This window comes from Coturnix japonica, chromosome 4, assembly GCF_054131305.1.
Source record: "Coturnix japonica strain WE chromosome 4, WE-NBRP24, whole genome shotgun sequence".
Classification (NCBI taxonomy): domain Eukaryota; kingdom Metazoa; phylum Chordata; class Aves; order Galliformes; family Phasianidae; genus Coturnix; species Coturnix japonica.
In genome coordinates, this window is record NC_140666.1 from 81,503,948 (window position 1) to 81,520,068 (window position 16,121).

Here is a 16,121-nt window from a genome sequence, read left to right on the forward strand (position 1 = left end):
AAAACTGCCACTTTTTCTGTTTGTTTGTTCAAATAATGAATAATGTGATTGATGATGCATCACCTTAAAAATCCTTTTGATTTCAGATGACTTTTTTTCTGCTTCAAGGACACTATTTCCCTTCAGAATTTTTTAATAAATATCTGAGAGTAATATCGGACAGGCAGGCAGATAAAGGGAGCTTGTCAAGTTCCATCTCCACAATAGGAAACTCATTTATATGAAACGCTCCTACAGTGTGACTGTGTGTGTTGCAAGAAGGGGTTGGAGGAAGATGACCTTATCCTTTTGATTTATACCTACAGGGGTTCTGGCATCTTGCTGGACACTTGTTGCGGTTAAATAATTATTAAATTGTCAATATTCCAGGAAAAACAAAACATATATCCAATTTTACTGTGAAAAGGAGCTAAGCATGCTGTTCATATTTGATTTTCTTGGATGGCACAGTGCGCTGAAATCACTGATTGTCAGATGTAATATGGCAACCAAATGCTTAGAGGCTCGGAGTGTTCTGTCACTGTCAGGCTGTGGATAATTTATGCTAGTATTCCTCTGATGCATTGGAGCAGCAGGAAGTACTGGATATCATTCTGTTGCCTCAGTACTTCAGGGTAACATAGCGATAGTGCAGTGACTGGATCCCAGATATTAAACCCCCAGCAGCACTGTGAGGGGTATCACAGAGCTCTGCTAATTCTCTGAAGCCCTCATCTAGCACTGCCTCTTGCCTGTCCTTTACGTGCAGAGATGCATCATAAAACTAGGTGCTGATTTGGAGAGTGTGAAAACAAGTGAAAATACACAAGTAAGAAGACTTAAAAATGGAGAACCAATTCAACTCTGTTTCACACAATGATCTCCTTTTCTGCTGCTGTCTCAGGCAAAGTTTCATTTGCTGCTAGCCCTGTATTCATACTAGCAAGCACATATTTTCATTTCTAAGTGAGTGGAGTTGACTCCTGAGATGCTCCTCATGCTTCCAATCCCTTACCTTGCAGGCTTTACTTTGCTGGCTGTCTGAAGGAGCTCTCTGCAAGGGCTAACACAAGGGAGGATTGGTGCCATCTAATCCTGACACAAAGCCTGCTAGTCCAGATACAGGCAAGGGAGGGTATACAGAAAAAAAGAATCTCTAAGAGATCATGTGATTTGTGCTTTAATCCAGTATATGTAAAGTCCAACTTTGTCCCTGGATTTAAAGACCTGGTCCAAAGCCCACCAAGTACAAGAATACACTCTGGGCTTCAATGCATTTTAATAACTGGAGACTTCATTTTAAATATTAACAGCGTGTCTCTAAATAAAATGAATTTTATGATCTTTGTTCACAGGCTGATGAATGATAAAAAATGATATAAAATTCAGCCTGAGCAAATATGCGAGTCTATTTGCAGATCTGCAGAGGAAACCTTGCACAGCACCTGCCCACACATAATTCTGGCTCCTGGCACTACTTTAAGGAGGATTGAATTCCTTCCCACCCACACATCTTTACATAAGTAAAAGCTTAAACATCAATTCAGACTAAACATTTTTCAATGCACTCCCCTGAGTGCCATAAAAAGGAACAGTGGTGTAAATGAAACTTTAATTTCCATCATGTTCACTAACTGTTGTGCTAAAAACTTAGATTTTAAAACAGTACGTGGTTTATTTAAACTAATTGATTCCCACTTCCAGTAAATTCCTGTGTTCCAGCAGCACATTGTGTTTCTGTTGGAGACTGAGACCACCACTAGATATTATTCAACAAATGGAAAAGTTGTGCTGAGTGTGCTGAATAGCTGATTAAACAAAGTGCCATACAACATGATTTCCTACTTGTAATGTGAAGAAGACCATCTTAGAGCAGAATTTCCTCTCTTCTGGAGGGCCCAATGGATTCTTTTCTCTGGCCGATATGAATGGCAGAACATCATTATCACTGAATCATGTAATTACGTACAATTTTTATAGAGACTGGCAAGATAAACATTTTTAGGAGCCCGCTGATTAAAGGTGGATTTAAAATCACCATGCAGGAGCATTAATAAAAGGGAAAATCAGATCTCAGACATTACCACTGCTATCAAGTATAGTGTTGGAAGGATGACGCAGAATTATCTGGTCATATCTGATAATAATGAGCATCTAACAAAGAAACATCTAGCAAGGAAACATTTCCAAGAAATTTCCATTTCCCTTGGCTCAAAATGACATCAGAATAAACTTTTAAACACACTCAGATTGGGATCTGAGCTTGCACCGTTGTCCAAAGGTTAGAAACCAGAAGGTTTGGCCTTCTGCTCTGGCTCCACCTGGTCTTTTGCAGGACAACAGTAGTCTGTCATCTTTTTCACAAATTACAACGTGTTAGTGTCTTAAAATAAAGCCACTCATAACCTGTATTTGGATAAGGAAAGATAATGAGAAGCCTGGAACATTTTCCTGCTGATCACAAAGTGGCACTAACAACTGAGGTAGAGGCATGACCCACAGCAGCCTGACAGCACTACTGGAACTGCAGGAATAAAAATCAGCTTCCACTACTATGGAAAAAACAGCTCAGCTTTGTGACTTCATTGAGATGAAGGTGCCTGCATTGTTACTGGCAGTTCAGGGAGGAGGGTCATGTCCAAATACCACTTTGCCAGACTCAACAGAATAAGAACACGCTCCAGAGCAGGCAGCTTTAACTGTGCCAGCTTCCACATTAATCCTCAATGTATATCAGAACACTATTTCTGCTTCTCTGAAACCTAAACTGAATATAACTCCTGCAGAAAAGTGCTGATCTACTGGACCTAATTCATGCTTCACACCATTTCACCCAGTGCAGCTGTACTAACTTTAAGGGAATTTACACATTAATATGAGAAAGGAAAAGTAGGTTTACTGTCTTTAAAAAAACATCTTGAATCTTCAGAATCGATTTATTAAACTTCAGCTATGTAAATACAAAAGAACAAGGAACTGAACTGGCTTGAGCTTATGAAGTCTATATGTCAAAGTTGTGTGCATTCTGCATAATTTTTCTCCCTCTCACCAACCATTTCCCTTGTAATTTATGCTGTGTGCAACTTGAAGAAAAAATATAATCATTTTCAGGCACTGTTAGCCATGAAATGGATTCCCCAGGTTTCACTGCATATTAATAAGATCACTTTTGCATCTGCTCAAATTCATGCATAATTATTTTTTTGGCATCCATTTTAAGTGACTTTTGCTATCATATATATTTCAGCTCTCAATTCAGATGTTTCTAGCATAAATATTCCCTTTCCATACTTCCTTGTATTTTGTAGATGGATTTTTTTATTTTTTTATTTTTTATTTTTAATCGTGTTCCAGGTCACAATCCAGATGCTGACAGCACTTAGGGAGAAACTATGATAGAGACATTTCACATAAAATCCTTCTTTGTTTTTAATGTGTTCTGCAGCGTGTGTATAGCATTGCTTGCTATTAAAAAGGTTTTTTAAGAAGAGCTGACCAACAGTTTGATCTGACTTTGACCTAGTTCTTAAGTTCATAAGATGGTACTGGCTTGTAAACTTGGTAAGATTCTTCTTAGTACTGAGCAGAGATGTAATAACAGAGTAACACATTAAAATGAAGAATTCACTCCACATCAGTTAAAGTAGGTCTCCTTAGTTGAGCCTTTGATTGTCCTTATCAGTGCACAGTATTTTCTACAAATTAATAAAAAGATGGGTAATTTATCAATGTTGGGGCTAAGACTACAATCCCTTTTCAATAGGATAGACCATTATTTGCATATGCCTCTCTAAAAAACGTCGCAAATGTTACTTCAAATCTACTCTAAAGCGGCAACTGAGAAGTCACAGAGGAGAAAACTTGTTGATAGTTCATTTCTTTACAAGACAGCTGCTCCCAACTGCAGGAACTGGATCTGCAGACAGCATCTTTGCTATAAACATCACCAAGATCTTACACTGCTGCTTATTCTGCCCGGAATTTCCTGCCCAAAAACTGAGCAGAGAAAGGACTAAGGATTCTATGAAAAACATGAAGCAATCTTCCTGTACTTTACACTTTCATTTTTCAAGAACAAAGAGGGAATCTTCTCACAAGACTTGCTACAGGGAAAGCAGGTCTTTAAGTCCTAAAAACCTGGCTGTGACCCATAGGCTCAGCTACGGCAACAATCTCCACAAGACAGGGTGACCTCTAAAGTTAAGATTAAGTTGCTCAGGCTTTTGCCACTCTAATCTTGAAAATGGACAAAGACTGGGATTCCACACTTAATTCACCCGAAGGGATTTTTTTTTTTTTGGTCTTCTCTTGAACACGATTCCCTTAACCAGAGTGGTGCTGTGAGGAATAACCATTTACCTGGACCTGCAGGCTCCTTCCCCTTGTAACCACTTCTGCTAGTGCTTATCACAAAAACATTCTCTCATATATATATTGATATACCTAAATTAACACTCACCAGCCACTGCTGAGGTATTTCTGGCAGAGGCATTTGAGGAGGTGCTGGCAGGCTGTTGGTAACTTCTGGTTTCTGCACATGTTCTTTTATTTCAAAACCTGCAGAAGAGAAACACATATCGCTTAACACTTTGGTGGGTGCAAATGGGACATTTTTCTATACGTAGATCATCATCCACTGGAATCTGGTATGCAGTCCTGCTCACAACCTGCCTCCCAAGGCTGGTTACTAAGGAAATACTTGAAGAATGCTGGGAATTCAGGAATTTAATCAAGCACAGCAAACACATACTTACTATATATGATAATGACATATATGATATTTGGATCAACAAATACCAGACAGAGAAAAAATGTACTGGAGATCATGCTGAACTGCCTACCCATCTGGAAAGACTGAAAATTCAAACATTGTCAAGCACAAATCACAGATAAAACCAATGATATGAGGAAGATATCATGCTTAAGACTCTGGATAGTCTCAGCAGTGGCATATAATAGATAGATAAAGCAGAGTCTACTTCCTCCCTCAGGAAAGTCACTAGTTCTGCTGTTTCTGGCACAATAATTTAAATTCCATTCAAACACACTTCACAGGAACATGGTATTGTTTATTTTTCTGAATACAAAGGGGAGGGCGCATCTCAATGATTTGGCAAAAAATTCAGCCAATGGGACATACCCTACTTACTCTGAGGCTGAATTTAGTTCCTAGTGTTTAGTTAAGTTTTTAAAATGTATATTTACATAGTCAAATGGATGTCTTTTGGTGAAGATCATGTAATTTTCAAGAATGTAATCAATGATGAAACGTTTCATGTCATAATAACCCAGACGCACTGGCGGTGAAGTCATAGACTGAAAAATAACACTGATAAAATAAACTGTCTCTAAGGACCACAGATTCTTCTGTCTTCCTACAAATCAAGATGCACATTAGTCTTGAGAAATATTCCAATTTTTTTTTTCACTTGTTTTAATTATTTTTTTCCCCACTTTTACTTGTTCCTCCTTATGTAGGATGAATTCCCATGTTTTACATAAAAATCAAAACTCAAATACGAAGGACATTTTACTGAAGAAATACATATATATATTCCAAGTGAACCTTACCCTGTAAACCAAGTTTTCATCCAAAAATATGTGTGTTTTAGTAAGAACCTGCTTTAATATTTTCATTCTTTTAACAAATTGCATCAAAGTCAGTATTATAAATTTCTGACATCAAGTACCTTAAAGGGAAACCAGCAACAATGGTGGTCATATTAAGTGACTGAATCCACTAACAGCTCTTACTCCAAAATCAACTGTTTGTGTCTTTGTTTCTTAGAAGAAAGCCTGAGTTTCACAAGGAGATGCCAAGTGTTTTCTTCAGGCCTACAGCACTTTGGGCAAGCCAAGATTCAGAAGAAAAACAAAGTTTATAGTTTTGCCGGCTCCTGGAGATGACCTCTGGTTTGGATGTGCAGAACGTTGAGGCCTGGCAGCCACAACGTGAAGAGTACATCTGACTGGCCCAGTTCCCTCTGTTTGACGGGTATTAAGTGAAAGGAGTGGTGTGCATTTAGGAGATCTCAGAACACAATGTAAAAGATTTCTGAAGATTTCTCCAAGAACTTACTGAAATGAAAGTGACAGTTTAAAAGTGTTTTACTAAAACACAGTCATTATAATTTCCACACCTTTACAAAGAAAAAGCGTAATTGTTCACTTCCAGATGTTCAAAAGAATCCATTCAGTTCCCAGCTGCACTGACCCTTCGTTACCATTCCCTGTTGTTCTTAAATGGCTTACTTCAGCAATCAAAATACACTGTTGGATTCACACAGTTGATTTTTTCAAGTGCCTATAACGAGCCTGAACTCAGCACCGACCTCAGGCTTGTGAAACCGTGCCAGCGATCCGCGAGCTCTCATGGAGCTGTGTGGGTGGAGTAAAGCAACATTTTGAAAAACAGACTCAGAATGACAACTCAGCTTAGTTACATACTTCTGTGGGCTTAGGAGTCTTTTATTGCTTTTAATTTTAATGGAGAGATGAATAGTTTCAAAGGGATGGGAGTACTGAACGTTACAGCTAGTAAAAAAAAAAAAAAAAAGCAGGGTCATCTCTGTCCATCTGCATGACTCCTTCTACAGTCTCTCAGCCAATTTAAGCCAGCACAAGATGACTCTGAAGCTTGCTCCTTCCCTGCCTGAATCCTGTCCTGCACCAGCCTCTTCTCTGTGCTGGCATAGGCATGTGTGTGGCCCCAGGTTGAACCAGAGCTGGTCAGGAACAAACCAGTAAAAAAAGCAAACAATGCCTGTGCTAGCAGAAAGGAAGCAGCAACACATGATGAGCAAGAATGAGTAGCCTGGGGAGACTAACAGGATGCTTTTTTAGAGGCTGTGCTGGCTTAAACTCTATTTAAACTGCAACTCCTTAAACTAGAGTTTATAGTCATATAAAGTATAATCCTATGACCTCTTGTTTAACTGAGCTATAGGACTTCCTCAAATTAATTTTTGCTTGAACTACAGTGTACATTTTAGCAAAATAATATTTCTTGAAAAAATGCCAGAAGTATCATGCAGAATTTACTAAGTTCTCCCATTAATTCATATATTCAGTGCCCAAAATATGTGCTTTATTTCCACTTTGAAACAAACATCCAGCCATTGCACACTATCTTTTTCTGTTGTGTCTAAGAGTGCATTCTCAGTCATCTCTTTTCTACATCAATATTAATTATGATTCATCATTTAGGATAATTTGAAGGCATATTTCTGGATCCTTTAATCACTTTATGTCTTTCATTTGAAATGCCTAAACCATATTTCCTTGAATGCAATTGCTAGAAGTGGGTATAATGTTCCACTAACAACTGCACTGAACCAAGCCCCGCCACTAAATATATGGCTCTTGTATGGATCTTGTTAATGGATGAATCCTGTAGTAGGATGTAACGGATCTTGTTACAGATCCTGAAATAGACTCTAAACCCCAACAGGTAGAAGCTGAATGGAAAAAAGCTATGACTCTTGAGTATTCTTATCCTCTCCCACATCTATAATCTTAAATTAAATATCCCCGGTAAGGTGCTTGGATGCAAAAACCATACAACTTTAAAGTATTTTAAATAAATTGTTTTGAAAATATTAAAAGAAAAACTGTCAGGTCACCATTGTTGTTTGGACTCTTATGAAACATGACAAACTCCAAGTTCTTACATGCATATATTTTTTGGGGGGACAGCAGGGTTTTTTGAACAGCCTCTGGAGCTTGAAGCTCCCTTCCATATCATCTGATCCTGATGCCTGCCTCCTTCACTCATCAGTAAAGTAAAAGCAATGAGAGGTCTTTAAGAATATAAAAACTGAAAGGGCAATCACCATTTCACAGTTGTTCTCCTTGGACTTGAATCCTGTGGCAAATATGATTTCTTTACTGAAGAGGGGAATACTGCATCAAACACTGTAATGTATTTGTTAGCACTGGAGAAGAAACATCGTGCTCACAGCATGGCATTTTTCCTCATAACATCCAATCATTTTTCAAAAGCCTAAACATTGTGTGTTTACAGTAACAAAACTGCTGTGAATTGTTGGAGAGACGCAAGTCGTATTGCCCTGATGCCTCTTTGTACAGAAAAATGTTGTAGAGTAATATTAGGAAAGATAGTGAGGAGCATTCTTTGTATAAGCCCCCATGGAAAGGTTGATGTATGCAGTCAATCTATAATCTTGATGGAGACCAAAGTGACTGTGCAATCAAAATGGATTTAGATAGGATGAGAAGGGAAATCTACTTGCAAAGTGCAAACCAAACACACTGCCAGTCATTTCCTAGCTCTTGCTTGGTACTCCTGTGTCAGCCATGCATCAATGTGCACAGCAAAATCAAGTCCTGGTTTGATATGGGTCTCACCAGAGAGATGAAGCACATCATAGAAGACTTTTATAACACAGTACATCAAAATGTACAGATAGATAGAATTTTTGCCTCAAATAAAATGAACTAACCACTATACCAACACAGGTGAAAGAATTCTATCTAGCACAGTTTTGTGGCTGGATTCACCCATGTGCAATCAAGTTACTTCCAGTTTAGCTTCTGCCATATTTTACTGTTGATTGAGGAGAAAAGCATTCAGGATAGCTGTGTTTTGGCTTTACCCTGTCTCTCTGTCTTTCTTCAATTTAGAGCTTGTCTTCAGCCCTTAAAGCTTTTTCACTGAACTCAGACTTATTCCGTGCACTCTGCGAGCGAGAAAACACACCCCTGACACTGACCTTTTGATGACTGTATCCTCAGGAGAATGTTAGTTATTACTGCTTTCTTCTCCCTGACAGTAGAAGTCAGATATTCATGGTCCAGAAGTTCAAGAAACAGCCGCAGCTCAACTATTAACTCTTCCATGGCTGAAAGAAAACAAGAAAATTACTTTTTCTAAAATGTCCCATTAGGAAAAAAAAAAAAAAAAAAAAAAAAAAAAAGACAGAGTGACAGAGTTAATACTTATTTTTGATACTTTTATTATTTTTTAGCAGTTCTTAAAAATGTATATTCTTCCCTGCTGGAAAGAGACTGAGTACTACTGGCACGTGTAGCAGTTACCTCAAAATAGATGCAGAAAAAACAGTTATTCCACATAGCACATAATCGAGCCAGCTCTGGATAACAGTGCAGGAGTGGCATCCATCTGCTCTTTGAGCACTGTCATTCTGATTCCTCTCCTTTAAAAAGCAATTACTAACTCCACAACAAAATTACAGCTTGATAAAATTTCCAGACAAATTAATATTCTCCAAAGTCTTTAGGGAAAACCTCTACTACCTTCACCATATTTCTTCTGTTTGCAGTGGAAAAAAAGTTTCTATTTACATTTGTTACACCCTAATCATATGATTGCTATTCAGCAGATTTATGAGAAGTCTACACTTCTGTGCTTCAGTTCACTCATAACTCAGGGAGTCTCTGGTATCTTGGTATCTTCACTTAATTGAACTGTCTATGCTTAGTTTTGGTTTTGTCTTGGATGGAATAGCTCACCTTTCCATACTTTTTGTGTCTGATGACATTATCTTCATTAAAAGATGAGGGGAAATATTAATTTCATTTCAGGGCCATTAATCTCAGTTGTTGCCTCATTCTAAAGTGCCTCTATTTCAGTTTTCTCTTTTATCGTATTTTCAAGGTGTAACCAAGTGACTGCTGGTAAGCCTCTTCAGACTTCAAAAAAATCCATTATTTGCTTCTTACTCTCTTTCCTACTCTTTTCCCTACTCTTAAATCCTTCTCTAATATGGTTGTTTACCCAGGCAAAACTGCAAGTTGTTTCTTTCACTAGCGATGTACAACTGGATGTTTAAACTGTCTTTGGTCCAGTTGCATTTGTTTCATCTGATGCTTAAAAATGGGACTGTGCAGGGAGGCCTGAAGGTGTCAGCTGCACCTCTACAAGGGACTGCTGCCCCTTCTTGTCACCCCATGAATGCAGATGGCACTTTTTATTTGTAAATGGTTGTACCTGCCTCTTATTCTATCCCTAAAGAGAGTATCCAAAATGACAATAAGCATCACTTGGGAATGTAGCACATGATACAATGGCTACAGGTCTTTTTGTTTTTGTTTGTTTCATTTTTTAACCACCATATTTGAAGCGGCCTAGGAGTCTGTTTGAAACCCAAAAGTATTTCAGGAATACTTCCAGTTGTCACATTATAGAGAAACATACAAGTTTTTGAAGCAGAAAAGAAGAGATTCAGAAGAATACTTAAAGAGATTATTCAAGTTAGACTTAAATAATATTTGCTAAGTGATAAGCGATCACAAGATATGAGGAAAACAATGAAAATGAATCTATAACCTGAAAACAATAAGAAACAAACAAAAACAAAACCCAATCAGCTGTGTTGTGATTTAGATTTTAGAAATAAGCAGTGTATTCTATGATTGGATTCCAATACACAAACATTCCAATTACAGTGGAGGCATTCAAGGCCAGGCTAGATGCGGCTCTGGGCAACCTGGTCTGGTGGTCGGCGACCCTGCACATAGCAGGGGGTTGAAACAGGATGATCATTGTGATCCTTTTCAACCCAGGCCATTCTATGACTGTTATTCTATGATGATTATGTGAACATGAGGCCCCCTCATTCACATCCACCTTCTCATCTTCCATGCCTTCAGAGGACATCTGCATTACAGTGACCACAGCTCACTGACATATCTTGACCAAACTAAGTTACTCAAAGCATTGTAACTCAACCCAGCAGCAGTTAATAGCATCACAAACATCAAAGTGTTAAGGAAGGAAGTTTTGAATTTCACTTTCTATACATGCAATGATATCAAACATCCATAAAGAAAAGAAAGGAAACTTTGTTCCCATCTAGTAAGAAAAACTTTTTCTATGTATATTAAAAATGCAGTTTAATTTGTAATATTTTTGCTGCTTAAGCAAAGAACAGAAATACTTCCACTAAGTGAATTTAGTGCATTTAAAATAAGGAACTGCGAGCTCTTTTTTTTTTAAGATAGCAACAAAAGTACTTGTATGTAGTTGGGAAAAAAACGTTTGCCTGTTTTCAATCCTTGGATTGTTTTCTAGATTGAAGAATCTTCTTTTTCTTCGAAATGTAGTGATGTCCTCACAAAAAGTAATGGAATTAAATAATAGAATATCCACATAGTGCATATTTTCAGTAAGCAATCATTACTTCTGAAATGCAGACTTACAAATGAGAGGGTGATGCAAGTCCCAAAGAAAAACATACTCCTCTAGTGAGAGATTATCCTTGGATATCTGACATCACCACAAAATAAAAATAATAATCAGAAGGATCTCAAAAATGGGCAAAATTCTTTGACAGTTCTGGCTGAATTCTCATTGCCAAAGGAATTACTTGTAAACGGCAGGCGGTGAAAGGCAGGGTGGAGCCCAGAGATGGTAATCACAACAGTAAGCAGATTTTAGCTTGACTGAGGAGCAAAATCACATTCCATATTAAAAGATGAGAAATTCTTTCTATGCTCAATAGCAATCATAAACCCCCAAAGTGCCGCTACAATTAACGTGTTCAAATAAAGAACAATGATACATCCTGAAGGGTTGCCAGATCTGGATCTCAGGAGCTTTAACTTTTTTTTCCAATGACAGCATATGAACTATTCACACAAGCCAGCAAAAGAATACACCAAGGTAAAAATAATCAGAGAGAGGCAATTACATCACGCTGCAGTTTTTGTTCCAAACCAAAACGAAAACCAACTGGAATAAGACAGCATAATGATGCAATTATTTCAAATCTACATTTATGGGCACTAGTCTATCACCATTTTTTAAAGAACAGACTTTTTTTACTCAAACTGATAAAACACTGTTAGGAACAGTTGTGCATCATATACATGCTTTCTAGTTTTCTCAAACCAGAAGAAAAGTCAAGGATGAGCTGAATGAGCTCCTAAAAAAGAATGTTCAGGTTGTTTTTCGGTTACTCACAGCAATTACAGTATCTCTAAACCTTGTTATATGGCAAATGACCCTGAAGTGTTGTCCAGTGACTTAGCAGTTACTGAAGAACTTTTAAAGAAAAATAGAGGCAAATCCTGAAAGGATGACAAGAATCATTGTTGTTAGTCTCATCCATACAGTATAAACCCAAAACAAATTCACTTCCATATTCACTTGTCTGTGAGGAACTGTAATTGAAATACAAATTGAAATTGAGATCAACACTTTTAGAAGATCCACTCGATCAGTTCCTTACGCATCACTGAATAAAAGTCCTCTGGGCTTAAATCTTTCATTCCTTATTTAGTTTGTGACCTACAGATGTTTAGAACCTGAACAGGCCACCCAGATGAAATCCTCTAGAAGATATTGTCTAATCTGACCTTCCATACAATACAGGCCAGAGAATTCCATCTATCTAGTCCTCTGTTAGTATAGACTTGTATTTACTAAAAAGCACATCTTGCAGGAAATCCAAAAGCCTATGTCCCTCTTTTGAGTTCTGTTTTGATTAGGGGGAAAAGAATCCCACTTAAATTACTGAAACTAAATTGATCAGATTTATGGATCATCTTAAGATCAATCTTCAAGCTATATATGAAAATAAGATACCAAAAATAGGTGAGCTTCAATCCAAACATAGCTCCATCCAAGCACGCTCAGACATGAACACACACAGACAATGTACACACTGTATCTGGTCACCAGTAAGAGGTTTTCAGATGTCACAGCCTTAACACTGTTTCACGAGCATTTATTGCAATGCTACCTTAAATGAAGCGCATATCTATTCCAACAGTAGTTTTGCAGTACATGAAAAAGATGTTCTCTAACTTACATCACATAGGACAATTTCGATGCATGTACGTTTGCGCCACTTAAAAATGGAAGCCTTCAAGATCTGTTAGCAGCACGATGCATTGGGACAATTCATTACTCACAACAAAGACAAAGCTGTTGATGGCTGTCTGGCAGAATGATTAAAAATTATGACACCATCAAGGTCATGGACAACTGCAGACCTGGGGAATATATGATAAACCGCAGGGTAGGGTTTTCAATGAAATGGACTTCAGCAGCCTGGAAAAAAATGCTAGAAAACACTTGTAATTGAGCAATGGCCCAGAATCAGCCCAAGCAACAGTTTGGGATGGCAGCCACCTGGCTGAAAAGCAGCTTTAGAGATGTCTTTGTGGCTTCTGGTGGACGACTAAAGCACTAGTCAGTGGTTTGCCAGTGAAGCCAAGGGCCACATGCTGGGCTGTGTTAGCAAGAATAAAGCCAAGAACTGGAGGGGAGTGATCCTTCCCCTCTAAGCAACACTGGTGAGACCACATATGGAAAACTGTGCCCACTTCTGGCCCCGCTGGTACAAAAGAGACATTGACAAAGCTGAGTGAGGGTTACTGAGATGGCTGGGAGGCAAAGCCTATGAGAGATGAAGAATTGACTGAATTCCTGGTATTTTTCAGATGAACAAAGTCAGAAACTACATGATTATATTCTATTAGCCCAAGATCACACATGAAGTCTGGACAGGATACAAAATGTGTCTTAACCCTGAGACTTGTTATATCCTTACGATAAGACAATGCTTTCTGTAAAGGAAAGGGTAATTACAGAGATATCAGATAAACGATTTATAGATAATTAATACAGTACTTGTGAAAAGGGAAATATGGTTTCTTATATTCTGTATTGACTGTAAAATCTCAGATGTTAGGAAAGAAAGATTTAGAGGATCCAACATCTTTGCTTCACTATCAAAGAGAGAAAGCAAACAGATTAAACTGGGATGATTCTAAACCATAGGACAAACAACACTATAGTTCCTAGTTTGCCTCTTGCTACTGAGGACATCCTTTCATTGCATCTCAGCCCTCAGTTCCTGCTCCTCACAGCTGGCTTTTTTGTTAAAAACCAATTCCTTCTGAAAAGGGAACTCTGTGAGACAGAAATGGGGGGAGGAAGTGTGATAAGAAAAGACTTTTCACTAGGACAGTTTGTCCTGGTTGCAGAATCCCTTCTTTGTTGCTCTCTGGTAGTATATGAGGTTTGATATACTCTGTTAAATATTCTAGAACCCTGCTCTATACAGCAGAGATCATCATTTTGCCAGTGGATGGTACTTCAAGGAAGAAATGGCAAAAGGGCATGGAAAAAAGTGAACCCTACATAGCAGATGAAGCCTTATAGATGAAGAATAATTAAGAAGCAAGCAAAACATACACAACGATTGTCAACAGGATGTTTTAACAACAACAATTATATTTGAGAATCTCTAAAAACTCATACAGTGATCTATTGTTTAAACTCTGGACCTTTACAGACTGTCACTCTTATTCCAGACAGCTTGGGGCAAGAGATGCAATGCACAACCACTAAAAACTCCTCCTGTCTCATACATATTTATGATCAACCTCAATGAGCGTCAAGGGATCATTTCAGCCACAACCCACACGTATTCCTCCTTTTCTTTCTTCCTTCTGCTTCAATTTCCAAGGAATTGGCTTTTACAAAACGATCTTTCCAAAAAAGTTATCAGAGCTCCACATGCTGCTGTTACAGTACTTGGATGATAAAACAAGAGGTGGGAAAGCATTAAGGAATGTTTGGACAAGAAACAAGCTGCCAAAAATCCTACTCAAACAGCTAGAGTCATGCATTGAGTGACAGCAATGCAGGAGTATAATCCATTAGCTGAGGCAGATGGATAAAGAGTTTATTTTTTTAAAGTCCAGACCAGTGTTTAAGCACTGCCACAGACTTTGGAGAGGAATGCCTGCTTCTAAGCCATTTCATAGACCCACAAGAAAATAGAAAGAATTTAGTATTACAGGCATTTATTTAAGTATTAATTATCCACATCGAATTCAAAGTATGTTAGGCCCACCCAAAAAATAATAAAAAAAAATGCTGACAATTAGCTACAGAAACTTACAGCAGACTTTAACAAGTTGCTTTCTCTGAAGGTATATTTTGCACACAAGGTTCCTTTTGTTCTCAAAATAAACTCTGTAAAGCAAAAGAGCGTGGATTTTACTCCTCCTGCATGCTCAGCAGCCCAGGCAAGGGTCTCACCCTCCAGCATCTGTGCTCACAGTGAACATTCAGTTTTAGTTTCCTTTTCAGACCCTCACTACCCTATGAGGGAAGAAAAGTGAGATTTTTTTTCCATTTAATAATCTGCAAATGTATCAGGCAACATCATCTCACCCGCACAAGTCATTCCAGGTGTTGCTTGCTGGCTCCTGCATTAGTTCAACTCCTTCATCACTCCAAACCACAAGCGATAAGCAACCACAACAGTTAAGACTTCAGCTGTGCACAAATCTGTCTGTAGATTAGAATTTCTTTCAAAGTTATGGATCCAAAATCTGGATTCGGCTGGATTGCATATCCATCAGAAATGTGAGACAGTAAATTAATGAAGTTAATGGAATAAAAATAAAACCAGAAGTGTAAAACAATAATAGAGAAATACAAAAATGGCAATGGTAGGTTGCAACTGCAAAGTTGCACTTGTTATATCCCTTTTTCATCATTACAATTATTGTCATACACATCAAATATTGAACAAAAATTTGTTTGAAAAGTCTTGAATATGATTACGTCAGCCATACCTGCTGTACAATGCAAGAGTAGTTTGCACTCTGTAAATCTGCTCCTAGAGGCTGCCAGTTTGCAGTTAACTCGAAGCCAGAAATGAGATAATACTGTATTTTATAAGAAAAGATCCAGAAATCCCCACTTTTGTATTTGTGTAAGAAAAAAACAAGCACATGTTTTGCTCTGGTAGAGAATAGAATGGCATGAGCTGAGCTAACACTTCATGTGGGAAACACCTAACCTTCCACCAGTGCCACAAGAAAAGTCCCTCCTTCACTGTTGAATCTTATTTTGGATAATTTCATTACATGAGAAATAGATCACTGTCAACAGAAAACAAGATATATATTAGAGCTTGAGGTAGCTTTGAAATTCAAGATTCATAGATGGAGATTCATGGGGGAAAAAAAAGGAAGTCTTCATTTAAAAGAAAGAAAAAATCTATAGAAATGGTAGAATGGGTAGACGATTGCTGGGTACTGTAGGTTTCCTATGTCAGCGTGTTGTGTCGAGATGGAGGCATTACTTGTATACAGAATGAGAAGTAAATTAAGTGATAGGAAAATGCAAAACTGAA

At 38.0% G+C, this 16,121-nt stretch overlaps 1 protein-coding gene across 12 annotated transcripts in view; it reads right to left on the reverse strand.

The window, feature by feature from the left end:
* AFAP1 (actin filament associated protein 1) overlaps window positions 1-16,121 on the reverse strand; it is a 107,785-nt gene that overhangs the window by 51,450 nt on the left and 40,214 nt on the right. For all 12 annotated transcript variants that reach the window (XM_015862718.3, XM_015862716.3, XM_085547404.1 and 9 more), the window contains 2 exons: window positions 8,712-8,840; window positions 4,439-4,536 (listed from right to left, as the gene is read on the reverse strand). In XM_015862718.3, coding sequence (XP_015718204.2) covers window positions 4,439-4,536; window positions 8,712-8,838 — 225 coding nt within the window. In that variant the 5' untranslated portion in view covers window positions 8,839-8,840. The remainder of the gene's footprint in view (window positions 1-4,438; window positions 4,537-8,711; window positions 8,841-16,121) is intronic.